At 38.7% G+C, this 27508-nt stretch overlaps 2 protein-coding genes across 3 annotated transcripts; one reads left to right on the forward strand and one right to left on the reverse strand.

Moving 5' to 3' along the window:
- Positions 1 to 2564: 2564 nt before the first annotated feature.
- Positions 2565 to 6066, reverse strand: LOC126416213 (CCAAT/enhancer-binding protein-like). The gene has a single exon (XM_050083807.1). It carries the CDS (start codon positions 5753 to 5755, stop codon positions 4478 to 4480), a length of 1278 nt encoding a protein of 425 aa, XP_049939764.1. The 5' UTR covers positions 5756 to 6066; the 3' UTR covers positions 2565 to 4477.
- A 1548-nt stretch (positions 6067 to 7614) lies between these two features.
- On the forward strand, positions 7615 to 17054 carry LOC126416214 (vesicle-associated membrane protein 4-like). 2 transcript variants are annotated; one of them, XM_050083808.1, is made up of 6 exons: positions 7615 to 7940; positions 8024 to 8079; positions 8420 to 8473; positions 8553 to 8782; positions 11002 to 11071; positions 14355 to 17054. In XM_050083808.1, exons 1-6 carry the CDS (start codon positions 7875 to 7877, stop codon positions 14410 to 14412), a joined length of 534 nt encoding a protein of 177 aa, XP_049939765.1. In that variant the 5' UTR covers positions 7615 to 7874; the 3' UTR covers positions 14413 to 17054. The 2 variants fall into 2 exon arrangements, with proteins under 2 accessions (XP_049939765.1, XP_049939766.1); XM_050083809.1 differs by lacking the exon at positions 11002 to 11071 and having other exon boundaries at positions 7621 to 7940.
- Positions 17055 to 27508: the final 10454 nt, after the last annotated feature.

Here is a 27508-nt window from a genome sequence, read left to right on the forward strand (position 1 = left end):
TCGTTTTTTTTCTTTTGGTTACCCTTACTCAAAATTCTGTGTTAAACAGGCAGTCAATTCATTCAACAGATATTCCTTATTTTTTATCAGAAGGCATACGCGTGCAAGGAAAGTAGATCAGCGTTTAACATCCCGCCTATAACGAGGTCGTTAGTAACGGACCACAAGATCGGATTGTTTTGCCATGGAACGAGAAAGAATGGACTGTGTCATTTCGAAGGAACCATTCCGGCATTTGCCTGGAGTGATTTACGTAAACCACGGAAAATCTAAATCTGGATGACCGGAGGCAGAATTGAACCGCCGTCCTTCGGAATGTGAGCCCAGTATGCTAGCCACTGCGCCACCTCGCTCGGCACTAGACCGGTTTCCAAATCCCATTATTTTATGCAATACAAACGAGTACTCCTAAACTGATTATTTTCTTCGAGATTTGCAATAACACAGCATACAACGTCACCACACTTGCGTCCGTTTCTCTTTAGCACCTATGCGACACAGCATTACGACCATCGACAGAACTTAGGAAAACATAGTTTCGTAATTGAACTGGAAACTAGAAAGGAAAACAGCGAAGAAGACGGGAAAGTACGAGAAATGATTAAACCCGAACAAGTTTCGAACCGCGGGCTTCATTATCACTTGTGATTGTCTTAAGTCAAGGCCGAATACGGCACGATGTTTAACTCAGCTTAGGAATGAAATCCCTTTACTTGTGTTCCCTTAGATTCACACAGTCTAAGTTCCAAGTCCCTAGTATAATCAGAAGTAAGCTAAACTTGTAATTACACATCTTGACGCGCAGAAGTGCTGAAGCAGTTCTTAAAAAGCGTTTCCATAATTTCATATTAATAGAAAGAAGAAACAAAAACTATGATGGGCCTATATATTAAAGTCTTGTGAGCTCCGCTGCGCGAAATCGGCTTAGCTAGAAACAACAAGATTCATCACGTGACGGAGCGATAACGATAGTAGTGTGAGGTTGCAGGCTGCAAGGGGGCACCCGTCTATGAACAGCTAAGTGCAACCGCAACTCCGAGATAAACATAAAACGACTGCCTACGATAGCGATTGTGCCCGAAGACGCGTCCTAAGAATTCACAAGAGATTGAGGAAATACATGTACTGCTTTGCCTCACCGTATAGCACTCGAGAACATTATCGAGGGAGAGACAAAAACTTTCTGGGAGCATTTTAGTCAGGCATCTTCCTCTGATGAAATCCACAATGCACGTACGGCAAAGGCAGAAAACAATAAAAAGCAAGGACTACGGAGAATCTAGGAGAGTGTCGAATGTTCATTCGGAAGAGCACAAGCCTTGTATTTTTTAAAATTTATATTTCATTATACTACACATCAAATAAGTGGTAATTATGATATTTATTAATAGAAGTGATTAATGGAAAAAAGTGCAACCCTTTCAGTAAGTAGTCTATTTTAAAACATGTACTTATCAAGTTCATTAAAACTTGAGAAATTGTAAATTCACTGACGTGGATGAAGCTAATTCTCTAGTCAACATTAACCTATAGTTTCCCTGATATATTACTGAGTGAAGACTGATTCGCCCAATACCTGATACAGAAAAATGAAAAAAGGCGGTACAGCTTAACTTCGAAAAGAAAGCTATGTGTAGATTGTAAGTAGAAGTGAATTGCTGACAACACAAGCCATATATTCTAGACGCCTTACTATGACCAAAATTGTTTTGTAAGTGTGCAGCAACCCAAAGTAATATAACAGTGCAAATGTGTTAATGTTTCTAGCTACGGTCCAACGTGCTGAATATTTCCAGTTCCGGGACTATGGACTGTTGCGTAGTTAGCTCTCAAAGGCATACGTGTACCGTATGCTCCACTCGCATCATTTGATAAACATTGGTAAAATCGTAGGCAGCCAGTCTGCGAACGAGTCATGACAAGTAGCTGCGTTAAAACTAAGTAATGCATATCTGCTTACCTGGTGTGGGTCTCTGAGGTCCACTGCTTCCGTAACAACTTTCTTCTGCAGTCTGCTTTATGTATGAATACGTAGTACGACAAATTGAAATAACAAGTTTCAAACTGCGTTACCAAATGTCGGTTATGCAAGTCTGGAAACATCACTCACTAATGTTTATCGTCTACCAGTCAAGAATATGTTGTGTTGAAAATTGTGCCGCCTACTTTGATATCTCCAATAAAAATAGAAAATTGTGTCCTAGCTGAAAGCAAATTGTTCTATCCATAAACGTAAAGGCATAAAAGATATAATTCATTATTGTTAAACATCCTTCAACCCACTCTCAGTTCAAGAGAGAATATTGCTATAGCACTTCAAAAAGAAATTTAAGTTTTCTACTGGCACATTCCTTGTGTACAGTTCTGCATCACATATTCACAAACATGGATTTATAATATTTACGTTCCTCTCACATTTTTTACGCTACTTATTTTTCTCGTAATAAATTTACAGCTCTTTCACTTATTGTGTTAGCACATTCTGACAACAGAACATCTCTTCAGTTTCGACAGGTGAGGAGAGAGTCTAGGCTAGAAAAGGTCACATGAAAAAAAAGAATGCATTGTTTCTTCTATTTATCATATATTTTTTATCAAAATATACTTTTGTGCACATGACAAGAAGTTTTCACACTGTCATACACTATACATTCACTGCTGGTTAACATTCACCACATTTATGGAAACAAAAATAAATACTAGTTTTAACGTATAAATATGTGTTCATACCAGTTTCACACAAACACACATGACCTTCGTTTCTTTTGATTATACCAGCTATAATTGTCTATATTGCTGCCGTTATCAGAACTTCGAATGACAGTGCAGTCTTTGGTGTGATGAAGCCTACTGAACCTAACAGCCTGCAGTTATGACGTCTCTTTTTCAATTTTTTTATCTAGATCAAATTCAGATGAGATTGCATAATTTTTGCATGCGTGCTTCAGTTGTCTAATGCAATGACAGAACAATATTTAATAAACAAAACAGCACAAGTCATGCTTGCCACACATTGTAGGTTTCCAATTCTCTAGAAGCTTCTTTATAAAATTAAAAACAATCAGTATCTAATTCAGATACCATGAAAATATCTTGCAATTTCTTAACTTTATCTATCACACAACTTAAATAAAATCTAATAAAACTGCTCAACAAGTAACTTTCAATTATATATTTTATTTCATAATTCAACGTATTTATTATTAAAATTTACATTCAACAAAAACAAATGTTGCACTAAAATTTAAATACTATGAGATTTAATTCTTTTCTACACAGTTGAGGCGATCACAATTTAGAGACCAACACAATGATTGAAGTCTTGTCTTCCTCATGTACATAGTAAATTACACTTCATATACATGTGCATCATTGTTATTGCAGCTGGAAACACACAATTTGCAGATTGTCTTTACATATAGTAATTACATGCATTTATTGTACATGTTCATTAGAAATATACATCTGTCACAACTCTTGGAACGGAACAGTTAGTATAGAAAATGTCACTCATTACGAGAATATAGTCCAGAAATATAGAATCGTTATCTCAATAAAAATCATAGAAAATTACTGATATATTTCATTAGTCTAATTTTTGTTAAAAGATACGAACATATATGTTCTCGTATAAATTATACGAATAAAAAGACTAAATTGTTACACAACTGCAATTGAAAGCACCAGTATACTTCCACTGTAGAAGTTCTACAGTATGCGCAGAGTACTGCATCCAAGAATAGAAATTCTGACGACTGTACAAAAATTTCGCACTACACCAAATTAGGAACCATTCATTTACTCGTATTTACATCGTAGGCTACAGTACAACACTTTGCAAGGCACTAAACGGAATTCGACAGTAGATGAAGGGTATCAAAAATACACAAAACAGATTAGACCAACGTTGGGACACTGATGATAATTTATAAGACAGTTTTTTTTAACTCGTGAAATGAGATTTTTTATTGCATCGAAGGGGCTCGATGTAACAGGTAATTTAGCGCAATCTTTGACGTGCACACCTGCTCCAGGCCAAAGAGCAATCATTTCAGTTTATATTACAGGGTACTAATGAAATGTGACAGATGACATGAAAAGGCAATTTTAGTGCGGGAAGTAAAAGGAATGGAAACGTTCTGCAAATAAAGCACAGGAGATCTACAGGTCCTACGCCAGACCGTCTTTTAACTATTTCTCTGAGAATATTTTTTACTGAAGAGGAGCGGCGACATTCGCCCTCGACTGACATCAGGGAGCCAAGCCGAAACTCTGCCTGTGCAGGTCGTGACACTCGCGCTCGGTGAACGTCTTATCTGTACATGCACTGCACACTCGACTGTCCGAGCAAGAATTGCGGCGAAACAAATTTAGTAGGTCCGTCAGCAGAGCTAATACTACCTGGCGCGCCCTCAGGTACAGGTACGGCGTGCTGGTGGTGTCGGGTCGGGCCGGAGTCCGGGCCCGAACGCCCCCATCACAGGCCCTGGTGCTGCTGCTGGAAGGCATCCAGGTGCTTGTTGATCTCGCGGTGTAGCTGCTCCGGGACGACGCCCACGTTGGCAAACAGCGACCGCAGCACGTTCAGCTCTTCCGTCAGCAGCTCGATGCGCTTCTGCAGGCGTTCGTTCTCCTTGACGAGCAGCTTCACCTTCTCCTCCGTCTCCCGCGACCGAATCTTCGCCTTCTCGCGCGACTTGCGCACCGCGATGTTGTTGCGCTCTCGCCTCCGGCGGTACTCGTCGCTGGCCTTGTCGATCGCCTTCGAGCTCTTGCGGCCGCCGCCGCCCGCCGAGCCGTGATGGTGCATCTGCGGCGGCTTGGGGGCGGAGGGAGGCGGCGCGGGCGCACCCCCGGCCTTGGCGGCGCCCAGACTCGCCGCGGCCAGCAGCTGATGGGGGTGGTGGTGCGGGTGCGGGTGGTGGCCGTGCACGGCCGCCGCCGCCGCAGCGGCCGCCGCCGCCGCGGCGCCGGGCGTCACCAGCGTCGTGAACGTCGAGCCGCCCCCGTTGCTGACGAAGTTACCGGACGGGGGCGAGTAGGCCGCGCCGGAGTACGGCACGGGCACGGCTGCATTGGCGCCGCCGCTGCCGCCTCCCTGCTGCTGGCATGCGGCGCCGCGGAAATCCGCAGGATCCAGTGGTTCCTCTTTGATGCTCGGCACGGAGCCCGTCGACGCCGACGAGCTGTTCTCGGAGACGGTGCTGCCGTTCGAGTTAGCGCCGTTCGCGGCGGTGACTGCCGCCGCAGAGTTGTAAGTCGCGCCCGAGTGGACGGGCTGGGGCATATACGCCAAAGTAGTGCGGGGGTACGCGGAGCCGAGCAGCGAAGCCGTGTTGGCCGAGCGCGCGGAAGGGTGGTGCGAAGGCAGATGCTGCGCCGCGGGGTGAGGGTGGTGTCCGGCGTGCGGGTGGTGGCTGTGATGGTGGTGGTGGCTGTGGTGCGCGTTCTTCACTACACCGTGCGGCTGCCCGTTCAAAATTTCCGTAAAAAGTCCTTCGTTAAACTGACTGTCCTCTATTAGATTCTGCAGATCTAACGATATCTCCGGGGTATTCAGGTCTGCCAGATCTCCCTGGTGCTCTTGCAGGTGGTACTGTTGATGCTTCAGAAGAATCGCACCTGTAGCCTTGCCTGTGTTGTTGATCGACGAGATGGGGCTGCTATTCTGACCGTTCACTAGCACTTTTTTAGCCGCAATGTCCACTGACGTTACTGAAGGATGAGCGTTGTCATACATTTGCGGCGAATCCATTGTACCGCAGCCAACATACCATGCTTGGTTCCAGCTGTCTTCAAAATTCACACTTCGATCACTGATAACACTACACAGGTCCTCCTCCGACAAATCACAAATTGCTGCCGTGTTGTTCACTGTTCAGATGACGACAGTCCTACCGACGGCAACGAGGTCTAGTGCACGAGTGAAGTTACGCCCACTTGTGAAACTGAGAACTCAAACACACACTTTTACTTCCTCGAGAACTGCCGCCGACGAGACGGCGGAGCTTTCGCGAACACGTCCTCTCCGCTCGAGATCACTTCGCCGAGTGCGGAGCTGATGCAAGTTACAACTAGGAAAAACCGCTGGCTTGCGGCGCCTGCGCAGTAGCCTCGCCAGTCAGGAGGCGACTGGAGGGCCCGCAGTGGTGGGGGAACCGAGGCTAGCACGAGTGCGCAGCGCACGTATATGAAATAAACAAATGGAAACATTCCACACTGTATATGTTACGTATTCTACAATCAATGATTTCTGGCACATAATAAAGATCGCCAAAGCTTGTGTAGTTACTTATAAGTTATAGAAATTACTTTATTGTAGAGAGAATGAAAGGATTGAAATTTCCGTCTCCTCACGTACACTCAACGTCACGGTGACGTCAATTGTGACGTAGACCGCAAGTTCTGAATCATCTGGTGGGGCAGGAACATTCCGACAAGACTTGAAGAACGTGTCTGCTGCGCCATCTATCCGCACAACTGCGAAGTTTTTTGAGATGTAGGTCAAGGAAACCGACTTGCCAATACATTCTCCCGTTCGCTCGGACAACTAAAGAAGTAGAAACGACGTTCTGATTTAAACATCTTCCCTTAAGATCAAATCATCAGCAAAGTGCAACAAATAAGAAAATAATGTGAGAAAAATACAACAGTCCGAAGGAGCTCGTTTCGATGTGATGACTTCAGCATATTTGCTGTTGCGTATTATTGCACGAAATTACGGTCAGTCCAGTCAAAAACTGAAATACAGTATTTTGTATGTCACTTTCCCCTTTCTGGAACTTTACGCTTACATTGTGTGCAACTAATTAATACTACGTTTTACAGTAGTCCGAATGCCAGATTGAAGCACTAAAAATAAATAATAACCATAATATTAAAGGGTTGCTGATACATTTCATGAATACTTTGCGGTTGTATTTCAAATACAAATTTTGTCACTTGCTCGCACTCTAATTTTTCTAATTACGATTTTCGTCGTGGACTACGCGTCACACACGTTGATTACTGTACTGAATAAACAATATGCAGATAAAATCAGTCTGTATTTATAAGCAGCATTATCTAGAAGCAATTATGCAGAAGCGGCTGAAAGCAGGTGATTGTCTACAGGGCGTTATACATCTTCACTGTAATGATATATAAGTCGTCTAGCACTTCTAAGTTTTGTAATACACTATAAAGAAACAGAATTACGCAGCAGTCTTTGCAAATACGTTTCCGGAACAGCGACCACATAAAAATGATACCGACTATCGCATTAGGCACCACTGTACTAAGCCGTGTAGTTGCCTTAAACAGAAAGTTTAAACACAATGAAATTTGTTCTAGCTTTTCAAATGATCTAATAACTAAGATTTGGGAACTTGCCCGGACATAGACCACTCTAAAATTGTCCAACTCCCTTAGCGCTCAGCCACAAGCATTTTATAAAAGTAAAGAATAAATTTTAACAAGTGTAAGCACGGTAAGTGCCAACTCCCAAGGACTCTCAAAAGCTGTCTAGCTAGTACCATTTGGTTTCGAATAGTTCTCATACACCCGATTGATAGCAAAGACAGATCGTCCACAGCTTTCTTTCAATTTCTCCTTCATATTACTTACAGGGTGCTGCGCCCAGATGGCAGCACAGAACAGCGTGAAGTATCGCAGGATAGTGCTTTGCTTCTTGCATATAAATTTAACGATTGTGTTGTTCGTAGTTCCTGCGAAAAAAAGCATTAAGAAATGAAAATTGTGGCAATATTTTGCTTGTCGTCTTTGAAGGTATCACTTGAAAATATTTTTCTACTGTGCCAGTTTCAGATGTGATGTTGCAGCAGTTCTTGTTTTGACAAGAAAGATGGTACGCGTTGGTGTTACATGAACGTATAATGCCGCCCAAGTTTAAGAAAACTGTGCCTCAAGAAGATTTAGTGGCCGCCAAAGATGAGGAAAGAGTGCGTTTTTTGTATCAGTTAGTAGTTTGAAAACTGATGTGTGAATTTATTCGGCGTCATTACTCCTGTTTCTCTCGTTTTAGGCTTCACTGTTGGAACAACAAAGTGGAAGTGAGGAAGATGAAGGTTTCTTTCTTAAGTAAGTTATTTATAACGAAAGTAAACATTATTGAACTGTTCAGCAAGTGACAAATAATGGGAGAATTCACTAATCTGTTTCCTAGTGAAGGCTTTAGTAATGCCTGTAAGTGATCAGTTATGTCAATAAGTGAATAATTATCGTCTTATTATGTTTTTGTGTCACTGTCAAATACTATAAAAGTGCCCGAAGTAATAAATTTACACAAACGAGTAATGAGGTTAACTTGTGACTTGGGTACTGTGTGTTTGCCCACTGTTAGTGGTAGTTGCTTTTTATTCAGGATTAATTTTGTTGTTTGAATTTTGTGGATTTACAAGGTAATTTGCATGTTTTTCAGTTCTCCATCAACAAAACGTGAAAAGAAAACCTTAGAAAACGAACGTATTAAACAGTAAGTAATTAATTGATTTCTTGTCGAAGTACCATTGATTTGGTGTATGACAACTGATTTTTGGTGTTTATTATAATAGAGTCCATGGTCAGATCACCGAAGTAATTGAAACATTAAGAGATAATGTGAAAATCCTAGACAGAGGCAAACGTCTTGAAGAACTACAGGACACATCAGACAGATTGACAGCTGCGAGTATAGATTTCAGGGAAGCTTCTAACCGAATGAAAAGACGTGCCTGGGCTCAGCAGATGAGAACGCGAGCCATATTAATTGCAGTTTGCATCATACTATTGGTGGGTTTGATAGGTAAGTCTTAAAAAGTATCTTGCGATAGATTCATTAAAGAGGCTGTAAGGATTTTTATATTAAATCGCCTGTTATTTTTATGCTTCGGTTATTGAATACGCTAATATTTCTTGAATTTACTGCTACATCGTGTTGTTAGAGCTATTTAGTTAAAGAAAAAAGTATTCAAGGCCCTCACAACTGCTATTTACATGCTAGCAAAATATCAAGTGTACTGGCAGTAAACATTTAGGCACAAGACTTTGTACATTTCTGTCAGCATAATGTCTATAGTCTCAGTTTTTCATGACTATATGTGTAGATTTGATGAATGATGTAACATTATGAAATTGTTGAGATGTGAAGAGTCACAATGGAGTTTGTTATTCTTAAACAGACATGGATACTGTAAACTTTGCCACATGAAGTCTGCTGCTTCAGTCTGTTACTGTGTGTACGAGATATTTTGTAGGCCTGTATAAAATTTGTAAGGTTTTGTGTAGTGGAATACCAAGAATAGAGCACAATAGCAGAGAAAGTCAATGAGATCCAACTTCTTGTTGTGTGGCTGGGCAATAACTTAAAGTGCAATATTCACAGAGAAAATATACTAAAGAAACAGTGGTTTGTGCTATGCTTTTCATATTTGTGTCAGTCCTGTGATACCTCCACCCTAAAAACAGTTTATTGTACTTTAGTACTCTGTTCTCTCGCGACAGTTTACTTTGCTTAAGTACTCTAATCTCTTGCATGGTATTCCATTTTGGGGGCCAGTGTTTCAAAAATTTTTGGGATGCGAAAACGCCTCTAATCCTGTTTTCAGGGAACTGAAAATACTGCCTGTTCCCTGCATTTACGTATTAGAAACTGTGACTTTTGTTAGTAAGAATTCACATTTGCTTCAGAGTAATAAATCTATTCTTGATCGTAGTACTTGTACTAGTGCAGACATTCACCTATATAGTCAGAACACTGGCCAAAAGGTTGCATGGTGTTAGAAATATGGGTGGTTTGCTTTGAAATAAACTGTCATCATCAGTCAGAAAAAATAGAAATGTATTTAGGATTAGAGAAAAAAATATCTTACTGAAGCATCCTTTTTATTCTGTTGATGAATATCTACCTTAATTTATCCTAAAATTTCTTGTACTCTTGGTCTACTGTGTGGCACTACTAAGGTATGTATGAGTTTATTGTAAAAATATATAATAGGTCTGAAATGTGCTGTTATGTTTTAATGTTTTTTTTTTTTTTTTTAACTTGTAGCATTGTTTGTATGCAGTGACTAAGTTTCTTAACTGTGATCTAGGCTTATGAGCTGTGCTATGCTGAGTTATTAGTGTATTATTACACATATGCTAATCTGTTCAGCAGTTTCTATAATTTGCGGCTTAAAATTTCTATCACATATTGTAAAGTGAAGTTTTGTTCTAAAAATTTTAAGTGTGTCCAGTATCCTTGTATGTCTCGTACATGTAGGATTTGATAGACTAAATAAAATAGTTGATACATCAGACGTGTCTGTGAGGCAGTGAATAAGGCAGAAGAGATAAGTGTGCATGGAACTTAATAATTTTTTGTGAAACCAGAAAATATGTACGAGCAAACAGTCCTTATGTGGAGTAGAATTATTTGGTAACTAATAATGGTTTGTTCCTAGCAGCAATGTTTTTTCTGGGGAGGGGCTGATTATTATTATTGTTGTTGTTGTTGTTATGTGATTTACAGTACTGTGTTGAATATAATTGTTAAATTGTAGACTACAGAGAACATCTTTAATTACATACTTATAAATGTTGTTGTTATTATTATGACAACCACTGAGGATGAAGGTAGTATGATGCTTCGTCTGCTTATGTTTAATTTCCTAATAGAGGATTTTAGTTTATAAATTGCACATTATTTGTAATGCACACTGGTGTACAGTGAATGAGCTGTACCCTTAGATTTCTCTGAGTGAGATAATATTTCATTGTGATCTGTAACTAGTAATCCCCAACAAATACTGTCCAAGTTTATGTACAAAGATGACCCAGTATGGAACATTATTTACAAGTTCATCGTAATTTCACAGTTTAACCAACACACATGTGCAGTAAACATGTGGTAATTGGCTCATTTCATTTAAAATCACCCAAACCTCATTGCCAGTACCATCATGTCACAGATATTTTTGAAAATTTGATGTAAGAAAGTGCATAAATAGAAAGTGATAAAAGAATTTTTTTCATATTTTTTAGATCCAAACTGTAGCCAAGGGGGGCATTTTGAAATGTCTAGCATTTTCTCCATCTGGCGTCAGTACGAAAGGTAGGTTGAAAGTTTTTAACTACTATAACTCCCTTATTTATAAATCAATTTTATTCAATTTGGTGTCATTAGAAAGATAAAAGGACCAACAATATCACTAAACTATAAAAATGCTGTTTTAAAGTACACCACAAAAGGATGAAGGGTGACTTGAATGGAGCATCCTGAAGCAAACAGGTATAGTTCTCTGCAAAACCCACTATGATGATGCATGTAGTAACAGGAAGGGTTTCTTTGCTTGATTTGAAGTAGTGACTCTGAGATTTTGATACATAATGATGTTGTGTTAAGTTTTGAAGTTTTTTGCATGAGATACTCAACAAATTCATCAGTCGTCTTCATTAATGTCTCCAGTGTTGGTCGATCAGCTTGCATCCATTGTTTGAATACAACATTTTCACAATCTTGTAAGGACTCCAGCTCCACAAAAAAATTATGCAGTTCACATTCGTTAAGACACAGAGAACAGCGATGCAGCATGCACTCCTTGTTTTCCAGATTGCACATAAGTTTCTGTAGAAGTTCAGTGTACGGTTCTTTCACATGTGCAGCATGCGTTAACAGTTTTAAGTTTTGGTGACACATGCATACACATACGTTATACATTCCACAACTATTTACAATAACACATTCTTTTGGCCTCAGTTCACAAAATTTAGTAAAACCAATTTTATCTTCAGGGTATTTATCTCTGAAAGCTAAGTATACATCTTTCAGATTATGTAAATTTAGTCTTTTTGCCTTATACACTCTTTTGCCATTTTCTGAAGGCACAGGCACAGTCTTTTTACTAGCAGAAATGCGACTTATATCATCTTCACAGTAAAAATTCTGGACACGTTTTTCCACAACCTTACCTATTCTGTTTCCGACATTATATCTCCCTTTTGACAAAATACCATCTTCTTTTAGCAATATCTTGATTTATTTACCATGTATGCTGTAGTGTTAAAAAAAATTTAGGGTTTTTCTTTACTCCATGAAGCTGGAGCTAAGGTAAGTATTTGTAGCTTTTCTTTAACAGAACTTGTGCTGAATTTCTCTTTAAGTTCTTGCATTAAAATATTACAGTCTGTACATTCAGCACTACCAGTTTCTTCAGACACATTTTTCACTGAAACATGTAGCACTTTTGATGCTGTTTGTTGAAATTTTAAAGCTAAGCGACGAGACTTGGATCGAATGTATTCTGGATGCCTGTGTTGTGCTCTCTTGGTAACCTTAAATGGTGAAATTTCAAGTAATTCACAACTTTCATTAAGTTTTTGAATAGCTGTAGATGGATCTGGTGTATATTCTTGAGCTTCAACTTTACATTCGTCCATCCCTGGAAGGTTATCCCCCATAGGAGATAAAATGTCCTTATGGCATGTTATGCACAGCTTGGTACCTGGGATAAGTCCGAGGGTTTTATATTTCATTGCCTTGGTTAAAGAAATGGGTTTCAAAAATTTCTTAGCAATCTTTTTACCATGCTTCTTAAAAGGGCCACAGCAAATTCATTGTCTGTCTTCAAATGTTCCCAAATAGACCCTTGTGTGAGAACAGCAAACATTCTCAATATTTTCACAGGTGCTTCTTAGCTTCAGTAATTCAATATCAGCTTGATTCAGGATTGACATATGTATTAAATAAATCTCTTCTGACACAAAACCTAAAAAAACATTTGTTTTCCATTTTGATTTTTAATCAACTGTGTATGTTGCAGAAAAGAACTGGATGGTTTGAAACTTTTTCTTGTTCTCTAATTAGTCAAGAATGTGTAAGGGGGAAATGAGAAAGAGTTAATGACCACTCTATATTACACGCGGACCCCTCAATATGGAACCCCTCGATATGTAAAACCCCTCAATACGATATTCTAAAACCCCGAACTTGATAGTGTGACATATTTTATGACAGTCAAAAAATTGGATGAATTCTTTCTCCTTTCAATGTCAATCTTTCCTCTTGACTATCTCATATTGAGGTGCTCTATTTCCTGAACGTTATTATATTGAGGGTTTTGTCTGTTCTTTCAAATAACTTACAAGACAGAATGGCTGCTTATGTAAGAAGCATAAAATCGAGACCATAAAGCGCACAAACACACAAAAACATAACACACACAGCCTGTGTTGCATGTGAGTGTAGCTGCTAGACTGAATTTTTCATTGTTGTTTCATGTATTGTTTATCAGCTATTTGAAGCAATTAATTATTACAGCATTGTTGAAAAAGTATAAGATCTAACAATAGAGGACAAACACTCTTCCGGTTTGTTTTTTATTTTGAATAGTATGGCAGTAGGAATTATTTGAAACAAAAATTCAGATGCAGAAACTTGTGATTCTGCTGAAAAAAAATTTCTGAAATTTTCAAAAAGAATTTGGTGAGAAATTACATTAATTACAAATTTTCAAACATTTGTTGCTTAGACACAGCACTTTAATAATTTTTATATTATAGCTCTATTCTTTTACTTTCCAATGGCACCAAATTGAATAAAATTGATTCATAAATAAAAAAAGTTATAGTGGTTACAAACTTAACAAGGCACTCCATTTCTCAACGCCAGTTGGTAGAAGGGGCCCAATTTCAAAATATCTCCTAATTACAGTTTTGGTCAAAAAGTTCCAGAAAAAATATTTTAGCCCTAACTCATCATCATTATATACATTCTTACACCAAATTTCCAGAAAAATCTGTGACATAAGGGAAACGACCACTGGGTGATTTCACATGAAATTATCCAATTGACTGTTGTTGATTCATTTTGATGATGATTGTGAAATATCATCATGAAGCTACAAATGATGTAAAAATAATGGATATGATTTTTCATTTTTGTAGTTCCCCATTTGTAGTAGAAGCGCAGAATTCATGTTTGTCACATTGGCTCTCCTTTATTGTATTCCTAATTATTTCAACAAACTTTCATTCCTTTGCATTTTGTCAAGCAACATTTTTTTAGATTTTATTCTGCTAGTCAAATACAAACACCATCTCTGTCTGAACATTGTTAGATGCAAGGTCAGTTTGCAGTATTAGAAGTATTTACATCTCTTGAATTTAGAATAAAAAAGCTTCAGATTTTTACTTATGGTGGCTTATTGTTACAAGCTCTACACCCTCGTTAGGCTTTTGCATTTGGAAATAAATTTGTTTAGTTTTAAAGTAACTATTGGTTGTGGTTTTCCTTGGCGCACACACACATTGATTTTTAGTCAGTTGCCACCACATCACATATTTTATTTGCCTGTTTAAATTGCAGTCATTGAAACAGCTATTTTGTTGTATTTCAGTTCCAGTCATCGTCCATTATTCCCGAGCCTGAAGACATCTCTGTGTTCGAATATTTGAAGATAATGTCCTTGAACTTGAATAGGATGTGTGTGTCCTGAAGTGTTCTGCGTTCTGAATAGTTGGAGAGTAGTTTTAACCGTTCCAGTGTATATTACAGCTTAACTTACCAGAACTTACATGTTTTCAGTTACCTCTGTTTAACTGTGTTTATTGGGTCATTGGCACAGTCACATTATGTCACACTTAATCATTAAGCCTGCTAGTGCTTACTCAATAAATTGAATTGCTTATGTATGATTTAATTATCTTGCCAAATAATACAGGCTGTGCACATTATGGCAATGTTAAAACAGTAAGGTCATACAGACTGTACAGTGAGTTGTCAAACCAAGCTTCAGGTTGGAAACATTGAATAAATCATGTAAGCTAGTCACAAAAATTTTTTCAGTTATGTGACAGAATTCTGTGATTCCAACAACATACATGTGCATATAGCTATTCATAAATAAATTAATATGTGCACAATTCAGAATTCCCTGTCTGTCATTGTTTGGCACCCCTTTCAACTTCTCTCTTTGTACTGCGCATACACGCGTGAGAAACAAAAATGGATTTGCCGACACCAAATTCGTTTCTTACTTTCTTTCAATATTTTATACATACCTTGTCTAAAATCACAACTTAATTCCCCTCTTGCAATTGTACACTCTGCCTACTGACTGATTGACTTCTTACTATGTGCTGCAGTGCTGTGAAATGGCACACATGGGCTACATGGTGAAGCACTAGCCCATTAAACCATTAGAGTTATCCAAGCATCTAATAATGGAAAATCCAGGATGGAATAATGACAGTATTTTGTAAAGGATAGATTGCTACTCACCATAAAGAGAAGATATAGAGCTGCAGACAGGCACAACAAAAAGATTGGTAAATGTGAGCTTCCAGCCAAAGGGCCTTCTGTAAAAATGGTCCATGTCTAGATGTTGCAACAGTAGTATTAGGATCTACACAGTAACAATCTGAAACGCGTTTTTTCCGCAACTTCTTCAACAAAATTGCCTGCAGTATATTTGTAAGTCTTTTTTTATCCTAATTTGTTAAGATACCTATTTTATGTTAGAATTTCCTAATAAACGTTAGACAGTGCATGCCCAAAGAAGAGAGAGTCAAAAAGTAGCAGTTACGTAAATATCAGTAATAATTGCTTTATGTATTGCAACTCTGATGTCATTAACAAAATCACATTGAGAATATCTGCACATCAAACATGAATGCTGTTTGTAAGTCATCCATAATATTTTTAAAAGCTTTTTCAAAAAATATGGAGCCAGGCAGTCGTCAAGATGCATTTTTCTAGGGGCACCCTATATTATTTGCAGAGTGGTATCTATTTGGTGGCAAATATCATTTGACATTATATGTCCATCCTAAAGCAAAAAATTTAATAACATAGGCGGGGAAGTAGCTCTGAGAAAATGATGATAAAAGAGATTAAATGGCCAGAGAGCCTTGTGGTCATGAAATAGTATACGTATGTCGGGACAGTGCCTAGGTCAAGTTCAGGTGCTAGACATTATCTGTTTACATGTGTGTGGCTCCTGTTATTGTGTTTGGACAACAAACTAGTTAGTGTGAGTTAAATAAGCAAATTATAAGTGCTACTGGTTAATCAGAAATGCAGCTGAAGTAATTGTAATATTTTTGAAACAATTGCTGAGACAAGGAAAGGAAGTTCAGCCGCACAAACATATTGGCAGACATGTAAAGATGCGAAACAATAAGGTAAATATGGTAACTCTGCAGTCAAACCAAAGCATTTCAAAAAACTGTTTCTCAGCAAATTATCCATAAGTTAAATTACACAGGATTTGAGAAAATGCTGAATTTAAATGTTAATATGTTTAATGGACAGAATGTGGCAACCCAGTTATTTTAAACCTTACTCACAGGTCCATTAAGAAAGTAATGAACCCATCTCTTGCAAAATACAGAACTTTACACAGCAAATAGACACACAGGTGATGTGTGTGAGAGTTGTGCTTACGTGTATGTTTTCTACTTCAGAAGAAGGCCGTATGGCCAAAAGCTTCGCTGTATAGCAGTCTTTTTGTTGTGCCTGTCTGCTACTCACCATCTCCTTATATGGTGAGTAGCAATCTATCCTTTTCACAATATTGTCGTTACCCCATCCTGGACTTTCCATTGTTTAACTCAACATTCTTACAACTACCAGTGGTAGTTTGGCACGGAATTGTTGAGAAAACTGGAAAAATGCACCAGCAATGGAAGAAAATTAAGAGCCATGTAATAGTTCCTGTCTGTAGAGAATTTCTTGGTTTTGTAGTGATGTAGTAATGTAAGTTTCGAGGCACTTATGACCTCCCCTCCTCAACACAACTCTTGTCTTGACAGATTTTGCAAAGAGGCTGCAAAAAGTGAACCTGTGTTAGATGGAAAGCATAAGAAAGCGTGTCCAAAGGTACAAAAAGTTTACAGTGCTGCGAGTGCAGTTGTGAAATGCCCTGACAGATTAAACTGTCTGCTAGACCAGTACAACAGCCCATGCCCTTACCTTTTGTAGAAATGCTTTTACAGACTGACCAATCCTGGCACAACTCATGATCCATCTCCACTGTTGTTAGACGTCTTATAACCTATCAGGAAATTTTGGACCAATAAATCTGTAAAAACCTGAACTTGTACATTGAATTCTGTGTAATGAGTGTCCATTATAAAGTTTCACTGTTATGTTCCTGAGAAAATAGAAATATGTATGGCACCGTGAAATTTCAGATGAATGTAGATTTTGAATGTACAGCTCAGAGCTTATCAAATAATTACACTGATATTACAGCAGCTGACTTCCATTAGGATAGCCTACAGAAATAAAAATTCTTAGTTTAAGGTGACAAATTGTGTGAAAAATAAATTTACCTTCTCCTTTGTATCCCCTCCATGGGTTACACATCGAAAATCTTAATTGTTTAGTCAGCATCTGCTCACTCATATAAGATCAGTCAAAGGAAAGGTATAGCAAACTTGCAATCTGACGTGCCAAATGCAACAGTGTCTTTCATTGGTCTGTCAAATGACGCCTCGTAGTGAAGGCACCCTCTCGTTTTATCATATGACAGGTTGTGTGCTTAAAGCATTAAAAAAAATAGAGAGGAGGAGAGAAATAAATCTGATGTTGCTGTTCAATTTAACTGTTGGATTTTGAGAGATAAGCAAAGTGAAACTGGATAATTTCTTTCCAGAGTGTGTCGAAGTGATATTAATTTAATAACCTAAACTAGGCTGAAGGCATCTGCATCCCTCCACACTCTTCAGAACAGAAAAGATAATTCGTTCAATCAGAAAAGGAAACTTGTACTAGTAATTGTTTATTAAAATCGTGTCATCTTGTCATGTCTTTCTCAGAATGACGCACAGCATTTGGATCTTGTGCTGAACACACGTCTACAATATATCTATGACATTCATCATTTTGATCATATTTTACAATCTTTTGCACAGCTACATCCAGACAAGTGCTGAACTTTCAATGCGATATATGTGCTTTACTGTCTGATCAAGCTTTATAGAGGACGTGAGGTGTAGTAGTTACATACCAATGAAAAGATTAACACATGGTAGGAAAAGATGGGAACAGCTTAAAATCATTTGTGAGAGTAATGGTGGGAGCGGGTTTACTGTCCCCATACCTCACCTCGGCCTTAACACGCTGAACAATACAGTAGAAACATCATTCACAACCCTTCAAAATTAGTTTTGTCTCTCTCTATCACACAGATGAATCCAAACCCTTTTTGTAGCAGGAACCTAACTTTGAAACGAGCTACTTCATGGTATTAAAGAATCATACGAGGTGCAACAATAAAGTAATGAGACTGATGTGGGGGAAAAAAAAATGTTGCTTACCGTTTTAGTCAAGTTTAGTGTTGTCTCCTTCAAAGTAGTTCCCTTCTGATTGTACACACTTTTTCCAGCACTTCTGGTAACATTTCCGGAACTCACCTTCTGTATATCCTCAAAGACACTCGTCGCAGCTTTTTGGACATCTTGTGTTGTTTGAAAATGGTGTCGCTTGACCGCCGTTTTGACTCTCGGAAATAGAAAAAAGTCTCACAAAGTGATATCTGGTGAATAAGGTGGCTGTGGTAGTACTGTAATTTGTTTTGAGGTTAAAAATTGCTGTACTGACTGAGTGGCATGGCGCATTATCGTGATGCAGAATCCAATTATCAGCAATGTTGGCACAGACATGAAGGACTCTTTTTTTACGAAGTCTTTCTAAAATTTCTTTGTAGTAATATTGGTTAACTGTTTGTCCAGGAGGCACCCACTCTTTATGAACAATTCCCTTGGAATCAAAGAAGCACATAAGCATGCATTTCACTTTTGTCTTTGACATGCGAACTTTTTTTTGGTCTGGGTGATCCCTTTGAGCACCATTGCGAACTTTGGAGTTTTGTCTCTGGACCGTACTGAAAAAACCAACTTTCATCACCAGTGATAACATGGCTCAACAATTGTGGATTGATTTCTGTTTGCTCTAACAGATCGGCTGCCACATTTTTCCGTGTTTCTCGCTGTTGTAGTGTGAGATTGGGGACCATTTTTGCACAAATCTTTCTCATATCAAGATCTTCAGTTATTATTAGACGAACCGTTTCTCGATTGATGTTCAGTTCTTCTGCAATCATTTTCACGGATAATCTTCGATCAGTTCATACGAGTTCATGCACCCTGGCCAAGTTGACATCCCTCCACGAGGTTGATGATTGTCTACTGCAGTCTTCATCTTCAACATTCGTTCTGCTTTCACTGAACATTTTATGCCAACAGGAAACTTGAGCTCTTGACATGACCACCTCTCCAAAAGCCTTCTGAAGCTTATTGTAAGTTGTTTCATGTTTTCACCCAATTAAATGCAAAAAGAAATGGCATACCATTGTGCAATATTATGCTGTTCGTGACAAGAGACACAAACACGTGTTGACTTATTACAGCACAAGTCACGACTGAGCAGGTGCATTGATGTGCTGCTTGGACTATAAGCAGCTTATTGACCAAAGTCAAAGATATTGTGCATACACAAGCCTGCAGGGTTGCCACATCTTGCAAAGAAAATCAGTCTCATTACTTTATTGCCACACCTCATATCCCCAGCCCCAAAAGACAGCTAATACCTCTCTCCTGAAACTGCAATTATGTATGCTCTTGTTTGAATGTACTCTTTACAACTAGGTATTGTACTTTCCCAACAGGTCTTTCTCTTGTAAAACGTCGTCATATCTATATTAGGCATTGGCCCAAAGTGTGTCAGTTTTACTTAATGACATTAAGATTTGGGGACTACCTGACCTTTCGACAAGTGGTGTCTCGCATAAATGACAGAATATAAGTCATCTGTATGCATGGTCAATACAGTCTTCGAGAATTGTCCATCTTTCTTGTAGCCTTCATAGGCACGTACGTTTCTGTATGTTCTCCAAAACTGATGAAAATCCAAGCAAGCACATTTTCAGTCAGTTATTGGGTATTTTTGTTAATGCTACTGTCCCTGCATTCTCCAGGTCAGTGTGCATTGAGAATCCAACTTTACCGTGAACTTGGTTTGTGGGTGAAAGAAGCAGGCCATAATTTTTTTCAGCATCCAACTACTGCTGTTATCACACCAATGCAAAATGAGCCTCACATCTGCAAGTAATTGTAATAATAATGATGAACTTAATTCATAACAGTGTCCACCTCCGTAGCGTAGTGGTAGTGTTACCACCTACCACACGGGGCCTGGGTTCGATTCCGGGCAGGGGACTGGGTATTGTGTGTCCTTCATCATCATTTTCATCGTTATTGACTCGCAAGTCGCCAAAGTGGCATCATCTCAAAAGGACTTGCACTATGGTGGCCGAACTCCCCTGAATGGGGCCTCCCGGCCAACAATGCCATACGATCATTTCATTTTTTTTTCTTTTTTTTCTTTTTTTTTTTCATTCATTACAGTTTATCAACAGGTTGATGATTATCAAAGACTGATATGCAGTCTACACAACAACTGCAGTAAAAAGCAGAGGTTTTCTTATGATCTGATTACTGAATTTAATTCTGGCCCTCAACAACTTGATTAAGAATAAATAAAAACAAAGTTAAAATTTTATGTTCTACAGTGAGATTTGAACTTGCTTACGACATAACTGTCAATGGCTGTGCCATAGTGCATACACTGGTTCCTATCAGATCACCGAAGTTAGCACGGTCTGGCATGGTCAGCCCACAGGAGGGTGACCATCCGGGGTGCCATGTGCTGTTGACCTACTAGTGTGCACTCAGCCTTGTGATGCCATTTGAGGAGCTACTTTACTGTGCAGTAGCAGCTCCAGGTCATGGAGACTGACAACAGCTGGGAGAGTGATGTGCTGACCCCACACCTCCCAATATCCGCATCCGGTGATGCTATTCGACTGAGGATGACACTGTCATATGTCGGTTCTGTTGGGCCTTCGAAGACCTGTTCATACAGAGAGAGAGGAGAGTTACAGCATACTTCATCCTTTTTACAGTAGAGTGTTTTAATTTGCAAAAATAATAAAATACAGTATTTAAATGGTTTTCACTGAAATAATGGCAGTTTATTGATTTGCTCAATCGTTTTGCACATATTTTGTTTCTTATTTGTGTGTCATTGAGTATTCTTTGTTTTAATTTCTGTTTCCATTCTTATATTTAATATTTATATTACTTGATAGTAAGTATTTAGAAAATAGATAAAAATGCATTATTTTTGGATCATTAATTATTAGAAATCTAATTTCAAATTCATTGAAAACTTTTTTTTTTGCTATTCCCACAGGTCCATTAGGTACACTAACCCTTTTTGTCTTACATTTGTAATGGTATTCGAGCAGTCATACTGTTGCCAGTCTTTTCAACAGTGGGAATGGTCAAAATGCAGAGAGCGAGGGGAACAAGTGTGGTCACTTTTGTTGACATGAGCTATTATTTTTGGCTTTAGCTCTTACCTTATGTTTCTCAATGCACAGGAACCAGTGTTCATTGGTATTCAGTTTGGTACAAACAAATGTTCCAGTTTCTGAGATTAATTGTATATCACATTTTTCCATTTTGTTGGTGCAGCCCCTTAATTCATGTTTTTTCCATTCTTGTGCTCACTGATGACATCCTTTTGATTCCTTTTTTTCCAGCTGGCTTTCCTCATAGTGGATAGTAGATTTGTTACATAATTATTTCCCGTACATTTGCTGCAGTTTCCAGTGCATAACTTCTTGTGTTTGGAATCTTTTTGTGTTGTTGTTGTTGTGGTATTCATTCCTGAGACTGGTTTGATGCAGCCCTCCATGCTTCTCTATCCTGTGCAAGCTTCTTCATCTCCCAGTACTCACTGCAACCTACATCCTTCTGAATCTATTTTTTGTATACATCAAAATTTATAATGTATGTTGGATATATCATATTGCCAGTGACACAGTGTGCTCTAGCTTCTAGTTGATATTAGTAAGGTTCTTAGCTGAAAATCCTTTCTGCACAGCCGATTATGTTTTTCTTGGAAATAGGAATGCGGGAAGTCACCTGATATTTTTAAACCAGTTATGTGAATTGTTGCCTTGGTGATCTTCTCATTTCCTCGATCCCAACAGGTGTGACAGAACTCAGTCAGCATGCTCAAAAGGAAGGCAAATTAAAGGTAAGTGTCTCATTGACAGTAATGTCGTGTATGACAGAGTAAAAGCTATGATTAGGAAAAGGACACAAAAAGAAATCAGCCATAGCCTTTTTCAAGGGAACCATCCCAGCAATTGTGATAAGTGATTTAGGGAAAGAATATAAATCCAAATATTGACGGTCAGCTGAATATCTTAAGTGCTGCCCTTCTGAATGAAGGTCCATTGTCTTAACTCTGTAAAGAAATAATTATCCTGTTTTAGGCAGTTTCTTATCACTGTATCACCTTGTTCAACAACTAGTGAGATTTGTATATGGGCAAGATCAGTTCAGTAGTTGTGCAAGAGGAAAATCTGAAAGAGGTTATTGCTGCACGTTCTTAGGTATATGGTGTTCGAATGGATACATTTCACAAGACCGGTGCAGTAATTGTGAGAAGGGAAAGACTGAGGCTATTGATGTAAGTGTTAAGGGATTTGGTACTGTAGGGGTTACATCTGCCATAAACAAATCTATAGGCAGACTCTTTCTCTGATTCTCTAATGAATAAACCTCACACTTCTAGAGAACTTTTAAGTACACGCCTTTTCAACATAGTACTACCATGCCCCTGATTCCCAAATACTTACACTGTCAAGATTATTACTTTCTCAAGTCAAGCTGTGAAATGCAATTATTTCTCCCTGATAGCCTTCTCACACCTCCCACTGTCACCTCCTCCACGTACTTCTCAAATCATACAACATTATCAGACCTTTATTCTTATCCCAAAGTTTGTAAGCTTGCAGTTGATACCATCTGTAAAAATTCCCAGTGCACCCACTCACTACCTTTAAACTAACCCCACCACTGGTAAATCTTACAACATTAAAGACCGATCAACGTGTGAAATCAGACATTGCTTATCAACTAATATTTGTTCACTGCACGGCTTTTTATTTGGATAATAGTATCAGCGTCGGGAGAAATAGCTGAACTCACTAAAACTGAACAGGGCTTTAGGTCATGGTGAAATCTTTGTCAGATTGTATACAGATTTTGAAATGAGTTAGCTCCTCTCTTAACCATGACATGCACATTTTAAGTTGGTCCCTGAGCAAGGATCTTGATGGGCTCATAGCACATTGGCTGCTGAGACAAGACCTGCCTCCTCCTCCATAAGCAACTAAGTTACAGCTTATAAAAGAAAGAAACATGTAGAAGCGAGAGAGCAAGTTGCTAGAAGGACCAGTTACAGCTCCTTTGCTCGTTTTTTAAATAATAGCAACAATCACTATGCACAACACTGCAAGCAAATCAACACTAGATTCACAGTAGCTGCTTATTACTATGATGAGGCTCAAATGGGGTAGTAGACATGATACTGGACTGTGATAAGATAAAGTTACATAGCCTCTCCTACTCAATCCTGTCTCTCACCTTCAAGTTGGCGAACCCTGGGGACCTGAACAACCCTGTGGAAGATTGGGTACCCGACCACAGTGCGAAACAAGGTCAGGGCATACGAGAACAGAAAGAACGGTCCTCCGAAGATTGGGGGTTGAGGACAGGCCAACACCTCTCCCTCAGAAGAAATTATTTTTGCAAATAAGTTATAAAAAGACAAAGTAAGCTAATGAATAAGGACACAAATAGGACTCTTAAATTTGGAACATGGAATATACGTACCCTGCTGCAGCCAGTAGCAATGAATGTTGTAGCCGAAGAAATGTTGAAATAAGCATTGGAATTAGCTGCATTCCAAGAGACCTGATGGAAGGGTACAGGAGAGATACAGAAACAACATTTTACATTATATTACTCTGGGAGAGGTGATAGACAAGGATATTGTGCTCCTGGGTTCATTGTAGAAAAAAATATATGCAAATCTATCCTTGCCTTACAGCATATAATGATAGAAAATGCACGCTCAGAATGAAAAGGAAGATTCTGTAATACAACTTTTGTAAACATATACGCTTTAACAGAAGGGGATGCTGAGGATAGCTTTTACGATAAACTACACAATCTCAAAGAAAGGATACATGCACATTATTTAAGAACAGTCGTGGGAGATTATAACACAATCCTTGGAAAAGAAGAATCTTTCCATGTCCTTTTTGGTAAAAAAAAGATTACATGAGGAAAAAACTGCTAATGGGTTGAGAGATGCCCAGTTCACAGCTCCCAACAATCTCAAAGTAGTAAGCACATTTCCCAAGAAAAAGTATTCACAGAGCGCCTGTAAAATTTCAGGAACTATTGATACAAATAAAATTTGCCATTTATTGGTATCCAGAAGATGGGCAAGGGAAAAATGCATACACATTTTGGGGAGTAGACTTGGACCACTACCAAGTAGCTGCAAAAATGAGGCAAGGGAGTGCTGTGGTATATAAAGGAAAAACCATGAGAATGCTGGAAGATAGAGGTACAGCCTTTGAATATCACAATAAATTTAAAACGGAAGTTACGGGTAGTGGAGCACACTAATTACATAGATAAGGAATGGAAATGTATTGAGGACAATATCATAACTGTGGAAAAGGATGTAATAGGGAAACCCAGAAGATCTAGAAATGAGGAGTGGTATGATGATGAATGTAAACAGGTGGTGCAACAGAAGAAAGAAACAAGATTAAAATGTCTTAAGTGGAATACGGGAATTAACCAGGCTACGTACAACAAAAAGAGGGTAGAAGGTACCTGTATGTAAAAGAAAGAAAAGAGAAGCCATAAAAAGAAAGTTAAAAGATAAGAGAGAGCATTAAAAGGGAATGAGAGTAGAGAGTTTTATGAGAAGTTAAAAGAAGGAACACAAAGGTATAGACCTAAAATAACAGGCTGCAACAATAAAGATGGAAACCTGCAAACAGAAAACGGTAAAGTGATAGACAGGTGGAGAGAATATTTTAACGAAATGGTGGAGGGTGATCACACTGACAGGGAGCAAAGGATATACTATAGAGTAGATCCAAAATTAGAAAGATTACTGTTGCAGAAGTACAGATGGTGGTTTAAAAAAAACAAAAAAAGGAAGTCACCTATCATCAAAAAATGGTGGCGCAATTGCCAAGCTGCTAAAGAGGGGGAGGCATTATGTCACACAAATGTATATGTAAACTTATCTAGGAATTTCAGAAGAATGGACTATAGGTGTAATTCAGCCCATACATAAGGAAAGAATCAAGTACTAACTACAAAGGGGTGACTGTTGAATGTGGTGTACAAGGTTTTACGCAGAATCCTATACAATAGATTAGTCCCATATGTGGTAGATGGTGTGATTACCAGCATGGCTTTAGGCCTAATTAATCAACTGTGGACCAGATATTTGCACTGAGACAAATCCAGGAAAAAGCATACGAAAATGTAATATAGAATTAACAGTATCTACTTGGACTTTGAGCACACCTTTGATAGTCTAAATAGGGAAGAGATGTTGTGAAATTGCTTGGTGTATCGTTCCAATATACAAGAGTTGTTCAATAAAAAATTATCATAATTTTTTATGGCCATAATTTCTTGCACTAAAATTTAATCTTGTGATATTCTGTTAGCTTAATGTGCAACAAACACGGCATAGTAATTTCGTTGTTGGGACTCCTGGTTCCCACCTGTGAGAGGGAGGCAAGCTCAGACATGTTCAGTATCGCCTACTGCTGCAATGGAGGTAACAGGCGAGGAACAGTAGGTGGCTTTGAAATTCTATTTTTGTCTCAACAAATCTTCAGCTGAGGCCTATACAGTGTTACAGGAAGCCTATGGAGAGTCTATTCTTCCCTACAGCACAGGTTTAAAATGTTTAAAGAGTGGAGACAAACAGTTTCAAAAGAAGGTGGACCCGGTGCCCAGTTACTGCTCTTACACAAGTAAATGTCAACACTGCTGCTGTCATTGCAAGAGAGGATCGCAGAATTACCTTAAGATCACTTTCTGAAATACTGAACATTTCATTGGGTGGCACCCATACATTCGTAGTAGAAAAATTACACAAGACACGTGTTTGTGCCGCGATAGGTTCCAAGACTGTTGATTCCCAAACAAAAGGACATTCATGTGCAGGTCTGCATGCTGTTAAAGGAAGATCCGGAGTTTCTTTCAAATGTAATCATTGCTGATGAAACTTGGCTTAATCATTTTGATCCTGAGAGCAAACAGCAGTGTGGAAATCTCCTCCATCACCAACCCCCAGAAAAGGAAAAGTGGTTGGCTCTACTGGGAAAGTTATGGTCATCTCATTCTTTGATATTCATGGAATGGTTTATCAGCATGTTGTACCAGCACACACATCAGGAACTGGACAATACTACAGGGATGTCTTGAAAACATTGCAAGCCAATATCTGGTGCAAAAGACCACATTTCCGTGAAGCAGGCTGGATGCTGCACCATGATAATACACGGCCATATATTGCCAATGTTACTGAATATCTTGCAAAAATCAATGTGAAGTGCACCCCCCACTCTCTCTATAGTCCGGATTTAGCCCCATGTGACTTTTTTCTATTCCCTAACATGAAGAAATGCCTTCATGGGAGGCATTATCAATTGTCAGAAGCAGTGGTGAAGGCTTCGGAGGCGATTTTGAATGACCTCTCAAAAAATGGTTTTCAACATGTATTTGAAGACTGGCAGAAGCACTGGGATAAGTGCATTGCATTCATGGGAGACTAGTTTGAGGAGGGCCCTCAAAATTATGAGGATGAGTAAGGTGTTTTCTCAAAAAAAAAAAAAAAAAATAATAATAATAATTAAAATAAAATCATTCTTTATTGAACAGCCCTTGTATTTCAGTTATTAAGACAACCTTACAACCTTGACAGGTCCCCAGGCAAAGGTGAGAGGGAATGAGGAATAACCGAACAGGGGACAATAACCTGGACAACTGCTCAGCAGCAGGTTTTAATTTTGAGCAGGCAGGGAATTTTGCATTCCTAGTAGCTAATAGTAAGAAAATAAATTGCATGTCCAGCGAAATAAAAGCCCATATTTTAAGTGGTTATAGGTATTACAGTCATTTAAAAAGCTAATGACATCTAGGACAGTGAACCAACAACTCAAAATGACTATATATGATTATGCCAGTGGTTACATGTTATGTGTGAAGTATAGACACTAACCAGCACTGACTGAAAAGAAACTCAGAATATTTGAATGAAGGGTACTATGTGAAATTTATGGAGGGATCCAAAATAATGATGCCACTTGAAGAGCGAGGACCAATTATGGGTTGAATCATCTCATACAAGGAGCTGATATTTTATTTAAAAGTAAAAGAATAGCCTGGCTGGGGCATGTCCTAAGAATGGGGGATACAAGAACTACAAAGGTGGTCTTCCAATGGACACCTACAAAGAAGATTAACAAGAACAACAAGTAAATGATGGCTGGATGATGTGGAAGAAAACATAAGATCCCTAGAGACCAGAGGGTAGATGAGGAAAGTAAACAAGAGGGCAGTTTTTTGTGGTGGTGGTGGTGGT

Source organism: Schistocerca serialis, chromosome 8 (assembly GCF_023864345.2).
Source record: "Schistocerca serialis cubense isolate TAMUIC-IGC-003099 chromosome 8, iqSchSeri2.2, whole genome shotgun sequence".
NCBI lineage: Eukaryota > Metazoa > Arthropoda > Insecta > Orthoptera > Acrididae > Schistocerca > Schistocerca serialis.